A 15522-nucleotide genomic window follows, 5' to 3' on the forward strand; every position below is an offset into this window, starting at 1 on the left:
TGGTGGGATGCAGTGGCCGTACCAGGTAAGTTTGTGGCCTCCTGAAGTGAAAAATAATATTGGTGAATTCTTTATTCCCCTCCTGCTTTCTTAGCTGTTTGAAGAGGATGACCAGTGACCCTAAAAAAGTTCCTACTGTGTTTCACATGCCTACAAAATATTTCCTGTCTCCTACAAAATATTTCCCCTGCCAGTCTTGATTCTCCAAATGAAGCCCCAGCAATGCGTAAAGTGAGGGTGGCTGTGCCATGGATAATTTATCATCCCTGGTTCCTAATTGTCAGTGTCGCACTGTCCTTTCAGCATTTAATGCCTGGTAACCGTACCGATTTCTGTATTTCTGTAGGTTATCCTGTCCATTGAAGAGGGCTACAGGCTCCCAGCTCCCATGGGCTGCCCAGCATCACTTCACCAGCTGATGCTTCACTGCTGGCAGAAGGAGAGGAACCTCCGTCCCAAGTTCAGTGACATTGTCACCTTCCTGGACAAGCTGATCCGCAACCCCAGCACCCTTCACACCCTGGTGGAGGATGTCCTTGTGTAAGATCCTTTTGTTATATTCTGGTTTTTCATAACACATGGTGGCTATCATTATGTGGTTTAGGGCATTAGGCAGGGGTGGGAGAACCGCAAAGTTCTGAGTTCATAAAGTCACGCAGGTTCAAATAATTTTAAGCCCCTTTGAAGGTTTGCCTCTTTGTTAATACAAGGAGGTTCTTTTCTCAAGCCATGCAGATTATATTAGGCTTTTTTATTATTATTTTTTGTCTGAGTTCTGTTTGTGCATTATCTATCCTTAATCTTTGTGAGTCTCTTTGTTCTTTTTGTGTGTGTGTGTGTGTGTGTGTTTTGCCTATGTGCTTGTTTTCTCTTTGTAATTTTTTTTCTCCATTCAGCAGCCTGTCTCTCCATCTGACAGTGCTCAAGCAATTTGTGAACTGCCTTGGAGTAATATCCTGCAGAAAGTAGCTGTGTCTTAGCTTGCTAAATCTTTATTTTCTGCAGCAGAATGGCAGCAGTGACCAAATAAGCAACTATGCTTTTACCATCCCACAACAAATTCTTGATAGTGTTGCCCAGGGTTTTTTTCTTTTTCATTAATAATGTTTCAGAAATGAATGCAAACACAAGATAAGCAAGGCTGCAGTGGAAGAATTTGTCAGTATTTGTAGGCTTATTGATCCAAGCTGTCCCTGCATATATCAGCTGAAATCAGCAAAGGTCCAGGTGGCCTCACTCTCTTCAGTCACTAAGAGTCACCTTAAGATAAGATAAAGGTGCTTTCATGGGCTTTGAAAGGGTTTCCAAGCCCTGAGTGGGGCTTGCTGAGAACCTTTAAATGTTTTTGACAAGGGCTGAGCAACAAGGCAGAATTGGGGCTGGTACCTTGCTGTGGGAAAGGCTGAATGGAGAAGTTGGTAGGAAAACCTGGAGAGTTTTCATCAACACAGACCAGGGAAACTTGTGGGACTACATATCCATGCCCTAGAGTTAGCATCCTCTATGGGTGTATGAATATAAATATAAATGTGTATGACTTGCTATTCGTACCTGGATCACTTTATTTAGCATCAGAGTAATGTATTTTTATCTCTCTTTATTTAAATCATAACTTAGGGTCTAAAATACTTATGCTTTATTGAACTATGACTGACTTCACCTGCTTGTGAAAGCTTTTTCCCATTCATTTGAGAATGCTTGGTGTAGTTGTTGGGTAACCTTCTATAGAATCATAGAGTAACTCAGATGGGAAGGGACCATGGTAGATCTTTAATTACAGTTTGTACTTAACAGTGTTCTCCTGTCCTTCAGCTTCTCCCTCTTTCATTCTGATAATATGAATGAAAATCACTGTACTTACTGCATTTGATATGTGTGGGTGAAACTTGGTTCATTAAGATATGAGGCTGTGTTGCTTCCTACATTAATTCATGTTCTATCAGTAAATGTAGGCTGGCTTTTGCTGTCTAAATTTTCATTTACAACAAATTGTGTCTTTCTTCTAAAGTCTATCATAAAGCTTTTACAAACAGCAGTGTGCATTTTCTGCATTTTGTTCATACAATTTCTCTACATAAAATGCATAAAGCAAGTGTAAGTTGTGAGCCCTCCAAATGTGACACACAACAGAAGACTGGAAATCAGTGCCCCAAAATTACAATCTTTTTTTTTTCCCCATCTTTCTGTTTCAGTTGTGATAATATTAGGGGAGAGAGCTCAAAAATAAATGTGACTAAATTAGCTCCTTCCATTTTATTTGCTCCTTTATGTAATTCTATGTAAAAACAAAGATAAGACATTTTATTCTTTTGGCTTCTTTTAGGGTGAGTTTTAGCTTTTGAGTACTGTAATCAAAGTGTTCCTGTAGCATAATGGTATCACAATGAGGAGCCATCTGGGGTGGGGTGGTTGTAGGTAAATGTAAAAATTATCTCATGGTGGTTTAATTTCTTAAATTGCATCTTATGCTAAATTTTCATTGTCCTCTACATTGAATACTGTATCAAAAAATTATTATAATCCTGAACATGTCGATCTGCAGGGAAACATTTTAGGGAACAAAAAGAAGTGCAGTGGGAGAGGCCTACTCCTCAGTGTGTTACTGAGCTGCAGTTCTTTAATAAAATGTATTGTTTAAGTAGTGCAGCTTGGCAGACTGAAGTGATTTATAAGTTTTAGACAAGAGGTTAAAGAGATGCTCAGTTAAGGTCTGACCTTTACAGCTCAGACTCCTCTCTCATTCCTTCTGCCTTTTAGTAAAAGCTATGGCAACCAGGATAAATTGGGTGTCATATTTTGTATTGCTTGGTAACATTTGCTTTTTTTGTTTGTTTGTTTTGTTTACAGAATGCCAGATTCACCTGGTGAAGTTCCAGAATATCCTTTGTTTGTTTCAGTCAGTGACTGGCTGGATTCCATAAAAATGGGTCAGTATAAAAATAACTTCATGGCAGCAGGTTTCACAACTTTGGATATGGTTTCAAGAATGAATATTGAGTAAGTATATAATTTATTATCCCTACAGTGACTAATTAATTTGAATTTGGATGCTGCAGGCACACAAATATTGCAGAGTATGGAACAGTGCTTTCATTTCCTTTCCTTCCTCAGTTCACAAAAGACAAATACAGTTATTTAGCAAAACAACACAAGAGATGTACGATGGGGAGACCCAGAATTGATAGATCCACTCTGTGACCACACCAAACACAACCAAATGCCAGGGATGACTGTTTCTTGGGGAATCAGTTTTGATCTAGACCACTGAAATCAGTGGCAAAAATATTTTCTTACGTTGCTATTAATATCATCAAGACTTTATCAGCCCTAATAATGAAATTGTTCCGACCATCTCTGACACCACCCTGTGGTTTTTTAATGCAAACCCTGCACTCAATACAGAAGTGTTTGGGCTAACTATGGATTCATATAGTAGCATGATGATGGGATCTGTTTTGCTCTCTATTCCCTTCCCATGAATTCCCAATCTTTTATTTGATGCTGGGACTGCCTGTATTAATGGTAGCTGTCAGTTCAGAGTGAAGAATTTTACATGTAAAGTTAGGACTGATTTTCTCCCATGTGCATCATTTCATATTCACCTACACTGAATTCCATCTACTTCATTATTGCAAAGTCACTCAGTCTTGTGAGATCCTTCCAAAACTCTGCACAGCTGCCCCTTTCCCTTCCTACCCTGAACAATTCAGCCTCACCAGCTGAGTTGTTCCTCTCTTGCTCACCTGCTTTCCAGACTATTCACTGATTTGTTGAACAATAATGTTCAACATTATCCCAGCAGAGGTCCCTGCAGATTTATATCAATAACTGCTTTGTAAAACCTGACCATTTACTGCTAACATCCTATATTTAAGCCAGTTATTTAGTCATGCAAAGACCACATTATATTATACCCTATATTACACAGAAGTTGCTCCTCAATTTCATTATAAAGTTTTTGTGAGGAATCTTCTCTAAAGCTTTTGGAAATCCAAGATTTATCAGATGGGTCATCTGCATCCACTGGAAACAAGTAATTTTATAAAACAGAACTTTTATTTGCAAAAGCCATGGTGATTCAAGTAGCTCATTTATCCAAGCATCCAGTAATTTTGTACTTTGCTGTAGTTTCTCTTACTCCCTATAATGATCACAGACTTACGGGTCTGTGGTTCCCCAGACCTTCCCTGGAAACATTTTGTCTGGCACCATGCTCCATACTTCAGGCACCAAGAAATTTTTTAACATGTGGAGCACAGCTGGTAACTCCCTCTCTCACAGCCCTGATTATTTCATCTTCACTTTCTTTTGGTACTTTTGCCTAAACATAATCTGGACATGGGTTGCTGCTTGTTTTTACAGTTTTTCCTATAACCTCTCCTGCAGTCACTTCAGACAGATACTCTGGCAAGTCCCCCAGAAAGGATCTGGCATGGGAGTCATTTCAATTTCTTCCTCAGTGAATGTCAACTCAAATGGTTAAGTCTTCCAACAGTGGCCATTCTTTCAGTGCTCTCTTATGCCCAAATCATCATTAGACTATAAACATTTTATGGCAAGTTTCTTGTACCCAGTGAGTTTGCAAAAAGATTTATTATTTTATTGTTGAGGTTGTTTTTTCTGTTTGCTCCTCAACTGCCTTTTTTAGTCTGCCTTACTGTGCTTTTACAGCTAATCTAGGGTTATCATCCTTTCCACTTTCTTTAGATACCATTTCAAATTTTGAGAGATTCCCTCTCTCTTCAAATAATTTGTGTTACACAAGACCTGCTGGCTTCTAGGCCTTCCTTCCTGATAAATGCTAACCATTGGTCTTGCATTTCTAAGGGCACTCTCCACTGTAAAGCTTTATTCTTTACACTGACTCCTTTTATTTTCTCAGATGCTCAATATTTTTGCTGACCTCAAGTGTTGTCTATCATGTCCCATGAGAATGTTAAGCCTAAGCACATAATAGTTGCAAGCTCTGCAGTGGTTCCTCAGCTGGAGCATACAGATCTGGAGATTAGATGCAAATATCTGGAAGTGCACATCTGAAACTCATGAAGGCCATGCCTTATCCCATGAGCTCCTTTACTGGTTGTATCATCAAACAGTTTTTGAGGATAAACAGGCAATATCTGTCTATGTCCCAGTGTGGGATTTTCATAATGGACAAATCTGGCATATCTGAAGTTTCCTGTCCTCAGAGCCTCTGTGATCCTTCTCAGCTCTTGCAGCAGGGGATGTTTACAGAAAAACAAAGTTGGTGAATTGTGATGAGCTCTGGTGGCTTTTGACTTCATTCCTGCCAAAGAGTCGAGGCCTGTGGGTGACAAGAGCTACCCACTCTGGGGTGCAGGGCTAGATGAGAGGAACTGGCAGGGAAATCAGGGTCAGTCTGGAAGATTCATTGCTAATTTGATCTTTAAATCATCTCTCACTGCCTCACTCACATTGCCCAAATCATCAGAAGCACCACCTCAGTTATTTCTACCTCAGAACTGTGATACTGAGCGTATAAGCCCCAATCATTTTCAAGTATGAGTGGGAAAGAGTTCCTATAATACCCATTACTAAAAATGGGCTGTTGGAACTCACCTAATTAGTCCTTGAGATTTGGAAAGATTAATTGACCATTACTATCACTAATAAGCCTCAGTATCACTAATTAAGAGCACTAAGCCCCAGTTATCTAAATACATCTCTCTGTTATATTCTTTTTCTTAAGTGACTGTTTTCAAAAGTTGAAATTGACAGATGCAGAAAATTGGAACATTTGCAGCTTTCTCATATGCCGTGGCCAGGGAGGTAGACTGTCCTGGAGAAGAAGTCATCATATAATTATATTCTTTTGTGTACCAGAGGCTTTATTATATTTGCATCCAAGATGAAACTTTTTATCTTGCAGTGACATTAGAAGAATTGGAGTTGCACTCATTGGACACCAGAGACGAATAGTCAGCAGTTTACAGACTTTGCGGTTACACATGATGCACATACAGGAGAAAGGATTTCATGTATGAAAGTAATAGAAGCAACTGTGTTTTGTGCCTCAGCATTTCTAAAATGGAAAAATATTCTCATTCTTCCCTCCTGCTCTTCCCAACTTCAAGAACTGCAGTCTCCAGTTCAGACTATACAAGTACTTCTATGTTAATGCTTCCAAACCGGAATTTTTAATCACACTGCACAGCTCCTCCACCAGTTCTCTGCCAATAAAATCCTGGCCTAGTGCAAGACTCTTGCTACACATTGATGAATAACTCAGCATGGATGTGTAACTTTGTATAACAGTATTTGGGAAACTTTCATGGACTTACTTGAAAGTAGTAATCTATTTGGCCTGGTGTGGCTTCTTTATCGATGTATTTAGAATTTGCTGGTAGATCAAAAAGTATTTGACTTCTTTCATGTTCTGTGACCATGTAACTTCCAACACCAAATGTGCAATCAAAAAGAAGTTTAACATAAATATTTATTTTATCTCTTAATTAAATCCAAAAGTATGTGTCCTATCATTATATTACTTTCTAATAGTTTGAATGCTGGTAAGCTGGTGCCTCAAAACATTAGTATCGTTTGCAGAAGTGACTGATGATTTTATGTAGCAAGTTTTAATTGTGTGAATAATTGGAAGCATAGTGAGAGTAATCTGTTTGAAATCTTGAGGAAGGTTCTTGATTTTCAATTACTTTAGCACTCGACACTTTTTATGCTTTAAATTTTAGATTAGGTTGGAAAATTTGTTTATCCTTGGGATTCCTCACCACCCTACAACCCTTTTTTTTTTTTAATGTAATACTCAGCATTTGCTTCTACTACTGGAAAACTGACCACATGTAAAACACAGTTGTCAGCTCTGCTGCAGACACACAGATTTCAGAAGAGCTTTCTGTTTCAAACATGCAGGTCTCTGCTGTCGGATAGGGAATCATCTCCAGCAGCAGAGCTCAGAGGGCCAGCCATGGGTGGGGTGATGGGATCATTCCCATGGGAGCAGGCTGGCCATATCCTCTTCCAGCCAAGGCAGCAGTGCAGCCCCACTGCTGCTGGAAGTTCCAGGCTGCAGGATGCAGTGACCTTGCACAAAGGCAGAAAAGGAGATGCAGGACAGCAGTGTGGTAACATGTTGCCTTGAGCCTACTTCTAACTGCTTTTAGAGGTTAAAAAGCAAACTCTGCTGAAATGGGGCTCTGGTCATTCCAGGCCAGAGCTTCATTTAGTACAGATCTCTAAAGGACATCTGAGGTATTACCTTTAGAACCCTTCAATAGCCATATTTACATGCAAGGAAACGTCAGCAAAGGCCTAACATAATATTTGTACCTCTCTAAGACTTCCAGCTTCCATGTTTTGTTCAGACAACTGACACAGACGTGCTGGGCTACATTTCCAAACTCTTGCATGGGATGTGCACTCCTGGGAGCAGGGGCAGGACCGCATGGCCGTGCTGTGGAACCCCACGCAGATCTGCACTGCATGTCACATGTAACCTGTGCAGAAGCTTCTCTTCATTCCTGTGTCCTTTGAGGGTATCTTTGAGTTCTGTGGCATCCCAATGTACTCCAGCATTGCAGCTCCTCTGTTACAACATGCATTTGGGCTATCAGTATAATCTATGTGTATATCAAAAGGAACTGACTACTTTGTGTAATCATAATGGTGTTTACTGCTTCATTTACAGCTTGTAAATCACAAGGTGTTTCCTAAGTCTTGGAAAAGGCTGCCATTGTATATCAGTCACAAAGAATGAAAATCAGAAAGCAACTCAGAAAAAATTATGCTTCCAACCAGATCACAGAGTAAGACACGAGGCCTGATTTCTGTTGTCAATGTTGGAATAATTGCATTAATTTAGGTGAGATAGCAGGAATGCACTAAGTAATTTTTTCTTTCTTTCATTAAAAAAAAAGGGCAGATGTAACTGAGGAAAGAGTTTTCTGAAGACTAGGAGCCACTGGTGTTCTACAATGCCAATTTGATGAGCTTGTTTAAAGAAGGGCAGCTTCAATCCTGTTGTAGCTCCAAAGGTAATTTTGTCAGCAGGAGTATTCCCACTGAAGTCATCAGTCCAGCACAAGGATGTGAGTTTTGCAGGATCACAGCCCTTCAGTGGGGAAAAAAAAACATTTGTTTTCTGTGACTGTCACTGAAAAAATTCTGCCTGAATTCCACATCTGAATAATTTTTTGGTAGAGGTGCTCTTACAGAAAGAAAACCATACTTACCTGAAACCTTTTGAAAAATACCAACATACAACAGAGTAATTTAAAAGTGGATTTTAGTTCATCATTTTATTATCCATTTTGCCTATCATTGTTTCCATGGCCAACAACAGGACATCTCTGGAATGAGCCTTTCTCATAATTAAATCCATTACTGAGGAGGTAGGAGTCTGTTATTTGTTAATGGGGTTTCAAAATAATTTATAGCTGACCCAAACTATCTATGTGCACTTTTAGATTGTCTTTTGCCAGTTTTTTTTGTTCCTGGTAGTGAGGATGCAGAACTGACAGTTATATGCACACAACCTGGATATATTTAATGAAAAATAATTTCTAAATTTATCATACTACTGAAAATATTTTTTCAATAGAAAAAAATATAACAAAAGTAAAACATTTATTAATCAGATATATTTTTTATATAAACAAGAGTTTGGGTGACCAGAAAGGAAAGAACAAGGGATTCTTTGAGTGAGCACATTTGTTAATAACATTGTAAATCCAGGATTTTGTGGCTTTATTCAGCTTGTTTTTCTCTGTTGTTGTTCCTGTTGTGGTGCAGTATGACACTTTTCTAATAGTTATCTTGATGAAATTCACATTTTCCCCATTTTGGAAATGTTTTATTTGCTCTTGTGCCGATTCCTAGTCTGTTCTTGCTTTAGTTTAGCAATTTTTTCATATTTTTTAATTTAAAAACAAAACAAAAAAACAACGCTAACAGGTGTTATTTTTCAAATGTGAGCTTAATTCTGTACAGGCCACAAATGTATATGTGAAATTAGAGTAACTTCCTTTGTTACAGGAAATTCTTTCTTCAGGAGAAAATTAGCTCTAATTATCCTGCATACTGCAGAGTGCAGCTGGAGTTTAAATTTGATAAATTAAAGCAAATTTAATAGGCTGGTTTTGAGAATCTGGCCCACATTACAGAGTGCTTCATGACTAAAAGTACCCATTGAAAGTTCACAATATAAAGTGTGAACTATATGCAAGCAACAAAAAAAAGGTGTTATAACATGGATGTGTATAAAGAAATAATTCTTACCTGTTTCTCTGCATTCAGTGACAGCTCATCATTCAGGTATCTGTGCTTGGTCAGATGAATTTCATGCCTTAATTGTATCCAGTTGTTTGGCTGAACCTGTGAGACAGAGAGGGTCTTGTTCACGATGTTCATGGTGTCAAAACTGAACAAGGCACAGCAGAATGTTTAATAGAATTTGATCATGAGGTGTTTGCACATTAGAATTATTGAGAAACAATGGGATGCCATGAGGCAAAAGGAACAGAATTGAGCCACATCATTTAAATCTTTCTCAAACAAAATTTACCCTTTTTGTTTCCTGTGAACTTAAATCCAGTGTCTATCCAATAAAAGCTTAGAAACATGCCATGCTTCAGGACATCAGACAGCATAAAGCAATCCTTTACTTGCAAATAGTGCACTCAACAATAAAATAAATTAGTTAGTAAATTAGTCAAATAAATTGTGTCCAATATTCTGTTATTAGGTACTACTTGGATTATTCTGATACAGAACTCATAGACTGCAGTACTTTGATTTTTACATCACTTAAGACTGACTATCCATTTGCTATCTTTAATATAAGCCCAACATAAGGCTTCATTAATTTCTTTTTCAATGCAGATTCCTACAGGATTCAAAGATGGGTCATAAGTAACAAACAGACCCCCTTTATGCAGAATCAGCTGAGATATACCATGAGGAATAGCAGGGACTGTGGAGGTGCCTAGTGAGACTGCGTTACCCACAGCAATTTCCATCTCAGAATGACCCCATGGGACACATCAGCCACCAAGGTAAAGCAGCTCAGAACATTTTTCACCTTGTATTGAGCAGTTCCTCGTTTCCAGCTGTCCCTGTTGTGAACTGCAGCAGTTAGGGAACTGTTTTACCTCAGCTGATGGAATGGTTCTGTGGGACACGTTCTGGCAGCTCAGAATTCTCTTGTGAACACAGGGTTCCTCTAACTCCCCTGTCATGGGCTCACTCTGTCTTGGAATATTCCTAAAGAGAGTGAAAAGCAGGACTTGCCTCTAATCCAGTCCAACATTTCTTTAGCTAAAATAATTATAAAAGGTCTGTCTTCCATTGCATCTTCCAGGAAAAGCACTAAAAATAGAGACACTTGTGGCATTTGCACATGGTTGAGAACTCTGTATTCTGTTAAGCAGTTTTCTTCCAGAATACCCTTGTTCACCAATTGTAATGAATCTTTCCTGAATAAACAGCAAAAATAATTTCTTTTTTATAATAGCACTATAATTATTTCTTGAGAATGAGGGAAAGATGTGATGGGCTGGGCTAACTTGTAGTACAATAATGATCTTGAAATCTCCTGGGGAGAGAAATTAATAACTCTCTTAAACCTACATAAGGTAAAAAGGGAAGAACTGTCCATACTGTGCCAAGGAGCTCTAACAAAAACTCAAGTTGCATAATACAGTGCCAAGTACTTATAGCTGACAAAATTTTCCACCATCATATCCTATATTTAGTAGTGCACACTGCCCATCCATGAGTGTTGTATATAATTCCTCAGATCATAGACCAGGATATGGTGAACATGTTGTGGTTATAAAATATTTGTCTTTATGTACATACAGAATTATAAATAGAATGTATATCGTAAAATCAGATGTTTCAAACCTATGGAATTAATTACCATCAACACTAATGGGGTTTATTTGCTTTTAAAAATTTTCATGGCATGCACTGTGTGTGTATAGTTCTTCCCAAAATTCCTTGGCTTGTTAGCTGGAAATGGACAGCCTCTCTTTTCCTCCACTGGTAGAAAAAAACATTTTCAAACTGGCTCAGAGAAAGCTGCCTGCTCACCCTTCTGCTGCCATCTCACCCAACCCCTTCCTGCTGATTCTCTTCCACTCAGCTAATTACTGTAGAAATTAGTGATCCCCAAGGGGAAGCAAGGTGCCCATGAGCCAGCAGATGCAAGATGGAGTCCACGCTATAAAGAGTTTTCAGTTCCTCTGCTGAAATCACCAAAGATGTTTGCAGAGTATATAAATTATTTTCTTTTACATGACCATTTATGGACACCTAGGAGGTTAAAATGAGGGAAATTTTCAAGGGCATGTAAGTAGGGATAAGCCAACATATAGCACAAAAAGATAAGCTGACTTTTAGAAGGGAAAAAGAACAACAACAGTTGATGAAAAACCTAAGGTTAAAAATGGCTTAAAGTATATTTCCATATTTTAAATGTGAAATAAGATAACACCAGTTCAGTGGAATTTATTTGTGTGTATATTTCTTTAAATATCCTGCATTAGTATATCTTACTTTCCTTTCCTGCAAGAGATTTCCCAAGTACCTATCTCTTCCAGAAAGGTTTAGCATATTATCTGATATTTTCATACCTGAATAATTAAACTGGAATTTAAAAAATGCAAGTTCTGGCAGTGAAGATATGGGGGGAACAATAGAATTATGAAGTTCAGTCTCAAAGTAATTGAAAGTTTTCACATCTATTCTACTTTTGTTCTTGTCCAAAATTTTTACCTGTATCTATCTGAGAACTTTGACTCGTTCTGCACACATCTCAGTGCCACCTCAGAAACTCCTGAATCTGTAAATGGTTCTAGTTTGTGCAGCTTAATTAATATAAAAAGGCTGATTTGACATGGGACTTTATAGAAGACTAGAGTTAGGTATAATAAAAAATCAAAATCCCTATAAAATATCTGTGAGACACCATGAGATAAGATATTTTGCCTTATTATACTATCACCTCTTCATTTCTGACAATTCAGTGAAGAGCTGGTCAGCAGCAGCATGTATGTTGAGTGGTATAACCCTGAGACTGAAAACCCACAAATCAAAGAGAAATCCAGGTCTCTGCATTCTGAACTATGGGATGTCAAAGGACTCCAGAGAAAGTAACTAACCTTGAACCTATAATCTGGAAAATCAGGTTTGGGAGAAATCTGCTTTGGAACCCAAATATTCATTTCTGGTTGTGGATGATGGAAAAGTGCCCAATGAAACAGTCTAGGGACTATTTTCATAATATCATCACCACATAATGTCCTGAACAGGTACAGTTGTCATAATTAATATTGGAAAGTCCAGCTGACAGAATTCTGAATGACTAGTTGTTCTTATAGCTACATACTGGCTTTCTTGAGAGGAACCTAAATATATAATAAAACATAGAAATCTCTAGTTAATACTGGCTTAGAAACTGAGTTTTCAGTTTTCTCTCATTCAGATTGGTTTTAACTGAAAATTATTAATAGGAAAAATGAAAAGCATAATAGGATTATTATTTTCTCCTGTTAGAAGCTGGGTGCTCTGAGCTGTATAACTTATCATCACAGTCTCTTGGTGTAAAATAGGATTAGCTGAAAAAGACAAAGTGCAGCCAGTGTTCCAAATCTGTAGATTATTTGTCACTAATTGTCAATTTGGGAAGTTCCATTTTTGTTTTGGGCGAGTTCTGCTCTACCACACCTTGTATTTCCAAATCCTGCTGAATGATTTTAATGAGCATCTCGATTAATTCCTGGGAGAGTGATGTGACTGTGAGGAATTAAAAGTTCCTGTGTTAATAGGCAATAGTGTTGCTGTGATCTAAAATCATGAGAGTTTGTTACTGACTTCCATGGCAGTGGGATAAGCCCGATGTCCATATTTTCTGTAGGTAGGCTCTAGCTCTGCAAACAGATTCTCCTTTTCTGCACCCCACTACTGTCATGGTTAATTTCTTGTTAGAGAACCAGCATTTATTGGGACATGAGCTGTCTTGTTGTTCAAATAGATTGTTACAAGTTTTTGCTGGTTTTAATTGTTCTGTTGAAGCATTTCAGGTTGAGATGTAAGTTGGTCCCTCAGGGCATGATCCAAAGTCAGCTGTATCCATAAGAGGAGGTCAAGTGAGTGAAACAGGTTTTGAATCAAAGGTTTCTACAGATGTTCCTGGAACAGATGGCCTCATTTAATGGGGAGAAGAGAGTGCACTGAGCCTAAAAGAAAGGCTGCTACCTCAGGGATGTGATCAAGTAAGCTGTGATTACTTTCAACATGGAAAAAGTAAAATGCAAGGTACAAAAGTTGGGTGCCGCAGTGTTTGTTGTTTTCTCTGGCTTGGATGGTCAACTCTGACTTTGGAATTAGTTACCTAAATGACCTACACATCTAATAGGGTATCTAGCAGAAATTGTTTGGCTTTGTGGGGTTTTTCTCCCCAGATAATTTCCCAGACTTCTGGATTTAAATTCAGGATGAAACCACCAGCCCCATCAAACAAACAGAACTTCTAAAACAAAAGGGACTTTTATGTTTTTATTCTTTCCCAAACATAAATCAGGATGCAGTATGGTCTCCCTTTCATAATACAAGTTCTGACTGATGATTTGCCTCTTTGAACAAGCTGCTTCATACTCCTGGTGCACTGCAGTCTAAGTTTTCAGATTTGCCCAGTTAATGAATGGCACAATAGCAAATAAAATAACAAATGCCCTGTTAGTGGTTCCATTTTCTGGATTCTTTTACTAATTTCCTATCTGGAGAAAGCCATCCCACTCCAAGATTCCTCATAAGGAAATCTGTAAGCATTTTACATCTTTATGGCCATGATTCCCTATCTGCCTCTCCCCAAGTGAGCTTTGAATTGGCAGTGTAGTTTTTTACTACCATTTTTTCTGCAGTAATTTCTTCTCCCAACTCCTGTAAGTAAGGCTGAGATGTCTGTTTCACACTAAAAGTGGGAAAAGTTGTTCCTTTGTTAACTCTGGTGACAGGATTCAGTGTTTGTTGCTCTTACCCAGAGCCTTCCATCTGCTTCTGTCGAGGCCAACATCAACGTTCTCTGGTGGTATCAGTTACATCACACCCAGCGCTGCCGTGACTGACTGAAAACCCAGAGGCACAAAAAGGGCTCGTTCTTCTCTGGGGTGGTGGAAACCCTCCTGGCTTCGGGAACTTCTCTGCACTTCTCAGGACTGCGCCTGCAGTTTAGCAAGAAAAAATAAATCTTTAAAAGATCATGTGAAACCCTGTTTACTGAAAGGCAATAGTTTATTTTCTAGCAAAGCAACGTTCATTGATTTAGCTGCAATTAACAGTTTTCATTTTGTCATCACTTTTTTAAAGAAAAACAAATCACTTGGACTTTCAGGAAAAAAAAATACAAAGCTAATATTTTGCTACCTTCCAAACATTAGCTTTGATTTACTTTTGGAAGATAACGTGGTTGGTATGTTTTCTCAGGATAGCCTCTATCTATTTCTGTGTGTTGGTTTTAAATGTATCTGAATTAAAAGGGGTTTTAATCTCTGTCTCTTCTGTGAAATTAGATTGTACAAAACTAAATATGACTGCTCTTCATAGTTTGCTGTTCTAGCATAGCCATAAAATGTATCAATGTATGTGTATATATGAATAAATATTTGATGACAGACACTTTAGATTATATATTTAAGCAGCCATGTCAAAACTTCAGAGGTAGATGGCTTCAAAAGCAATGGTATAGTCATAATACTTGCAAATTATTTTACAAAATCAAACCATGGCCTCAGCACAGATCTCATATCCCTATCAGTAGTCTGAAACCCACCTTTTCTTTAAGGACCCCTGCTAAAGGTTTGTTTTGCCATTGCTTCTTTAAGCAAGACATATTTGAATAATGACAACTACCCGTGGCTCAGTCCTCAGCCCTCATCTCCCAGCAGAGCTGCCCTGGTGCTGCAGTTGCAGAGGCTCTGGGCTCCAGCTCCATGGCCTGAGCTCCTCTGGAGCTGCTCCTTCTGGGAGCTGAACATTGCACAGCCAGTGTCGGTGCTTCCCCCTGGGACTGCCTCGCTCCCCAAAATTCCTTTTCTTCACCTAATACATCTCCCATACACGTCCCACTGCGCTTTCTTTTCCCCTGTTTATAACGGTACTGTAGGAATATCCATGGAAGAAAAAGCTTACCCTACTAATTTGCAGTCCCAAGGGGAATTTACATTAGACGTGAAGTTGTTATTATTTACTGAAAAGTGGTGTTCTCTTATTTTCTTTATTATTATGATTCTATTCCTATGATACTATGATGTTTCATGTAAATTTTCATGTGCTGGCATGCCTACAAGTTAATAGTGTAATAGAATGCTCAGCTCTCAACATTAGAGTGTTTTTAAGGTGAATTGCATCACATATGCCATCTCTTTGCAGAAAGAATATGGGGTTTGGCAAAACTACCTGCTGAGCAACATAATGAGATTTTTGTACAAAGTACAAGTTATTGATTATTATTGTATTTTATTTTTCTATGATTTCCTAAGAGGC

General features: G+C 38.4%; 1 protein-coding gene across 3 annotated transcripts in view; it reads left to right on the forward strand.

Annotated features, from left to right (window-relative positions):
- The window catches only part of EPHA6 (EPH receptor A6), a 362947-nt gene extending 356591 nt beyond the window's left edge, over positions 1-6356 (forward strand). For all 3 annotated transcript variants that reach the window (XM_058825149.1, XM_058825150.1, XM_058825151.1), the window contains 3 exons: positions 347-540; positions 2848-2997; positions 5891-6356. In XM_058825149.1, the coding sequence (XP_058681132.1) occupies positions 347-540; positions 2848-2997; positions 5891-6005 (459 nt within the window). In that variant the 3' untranslated portion in view covers positions 6006-6356. The remainder of the gene's footprint in view (positions 1-346; positions 541-2847; positions 2998-5890) is intronic.
- Positions 6357-15522: the final 9166 nt, after the last annotated feature.

The sequence above is a fragment of the Ammospiza caudacuta genome, chromosome 2 (assembly GCF_027887145.1).
Source record: "Ammospiza caudacuta isolate bAmmCau1 chromosome 2, bAmmCau1.pri, whole genome shotgun sequence".
NCBI lineage: Eukaryota > Metazoa > Chordata > Aves > Passeriformes > Passerellidae > Ammospiza > Ammospiza caudacuta.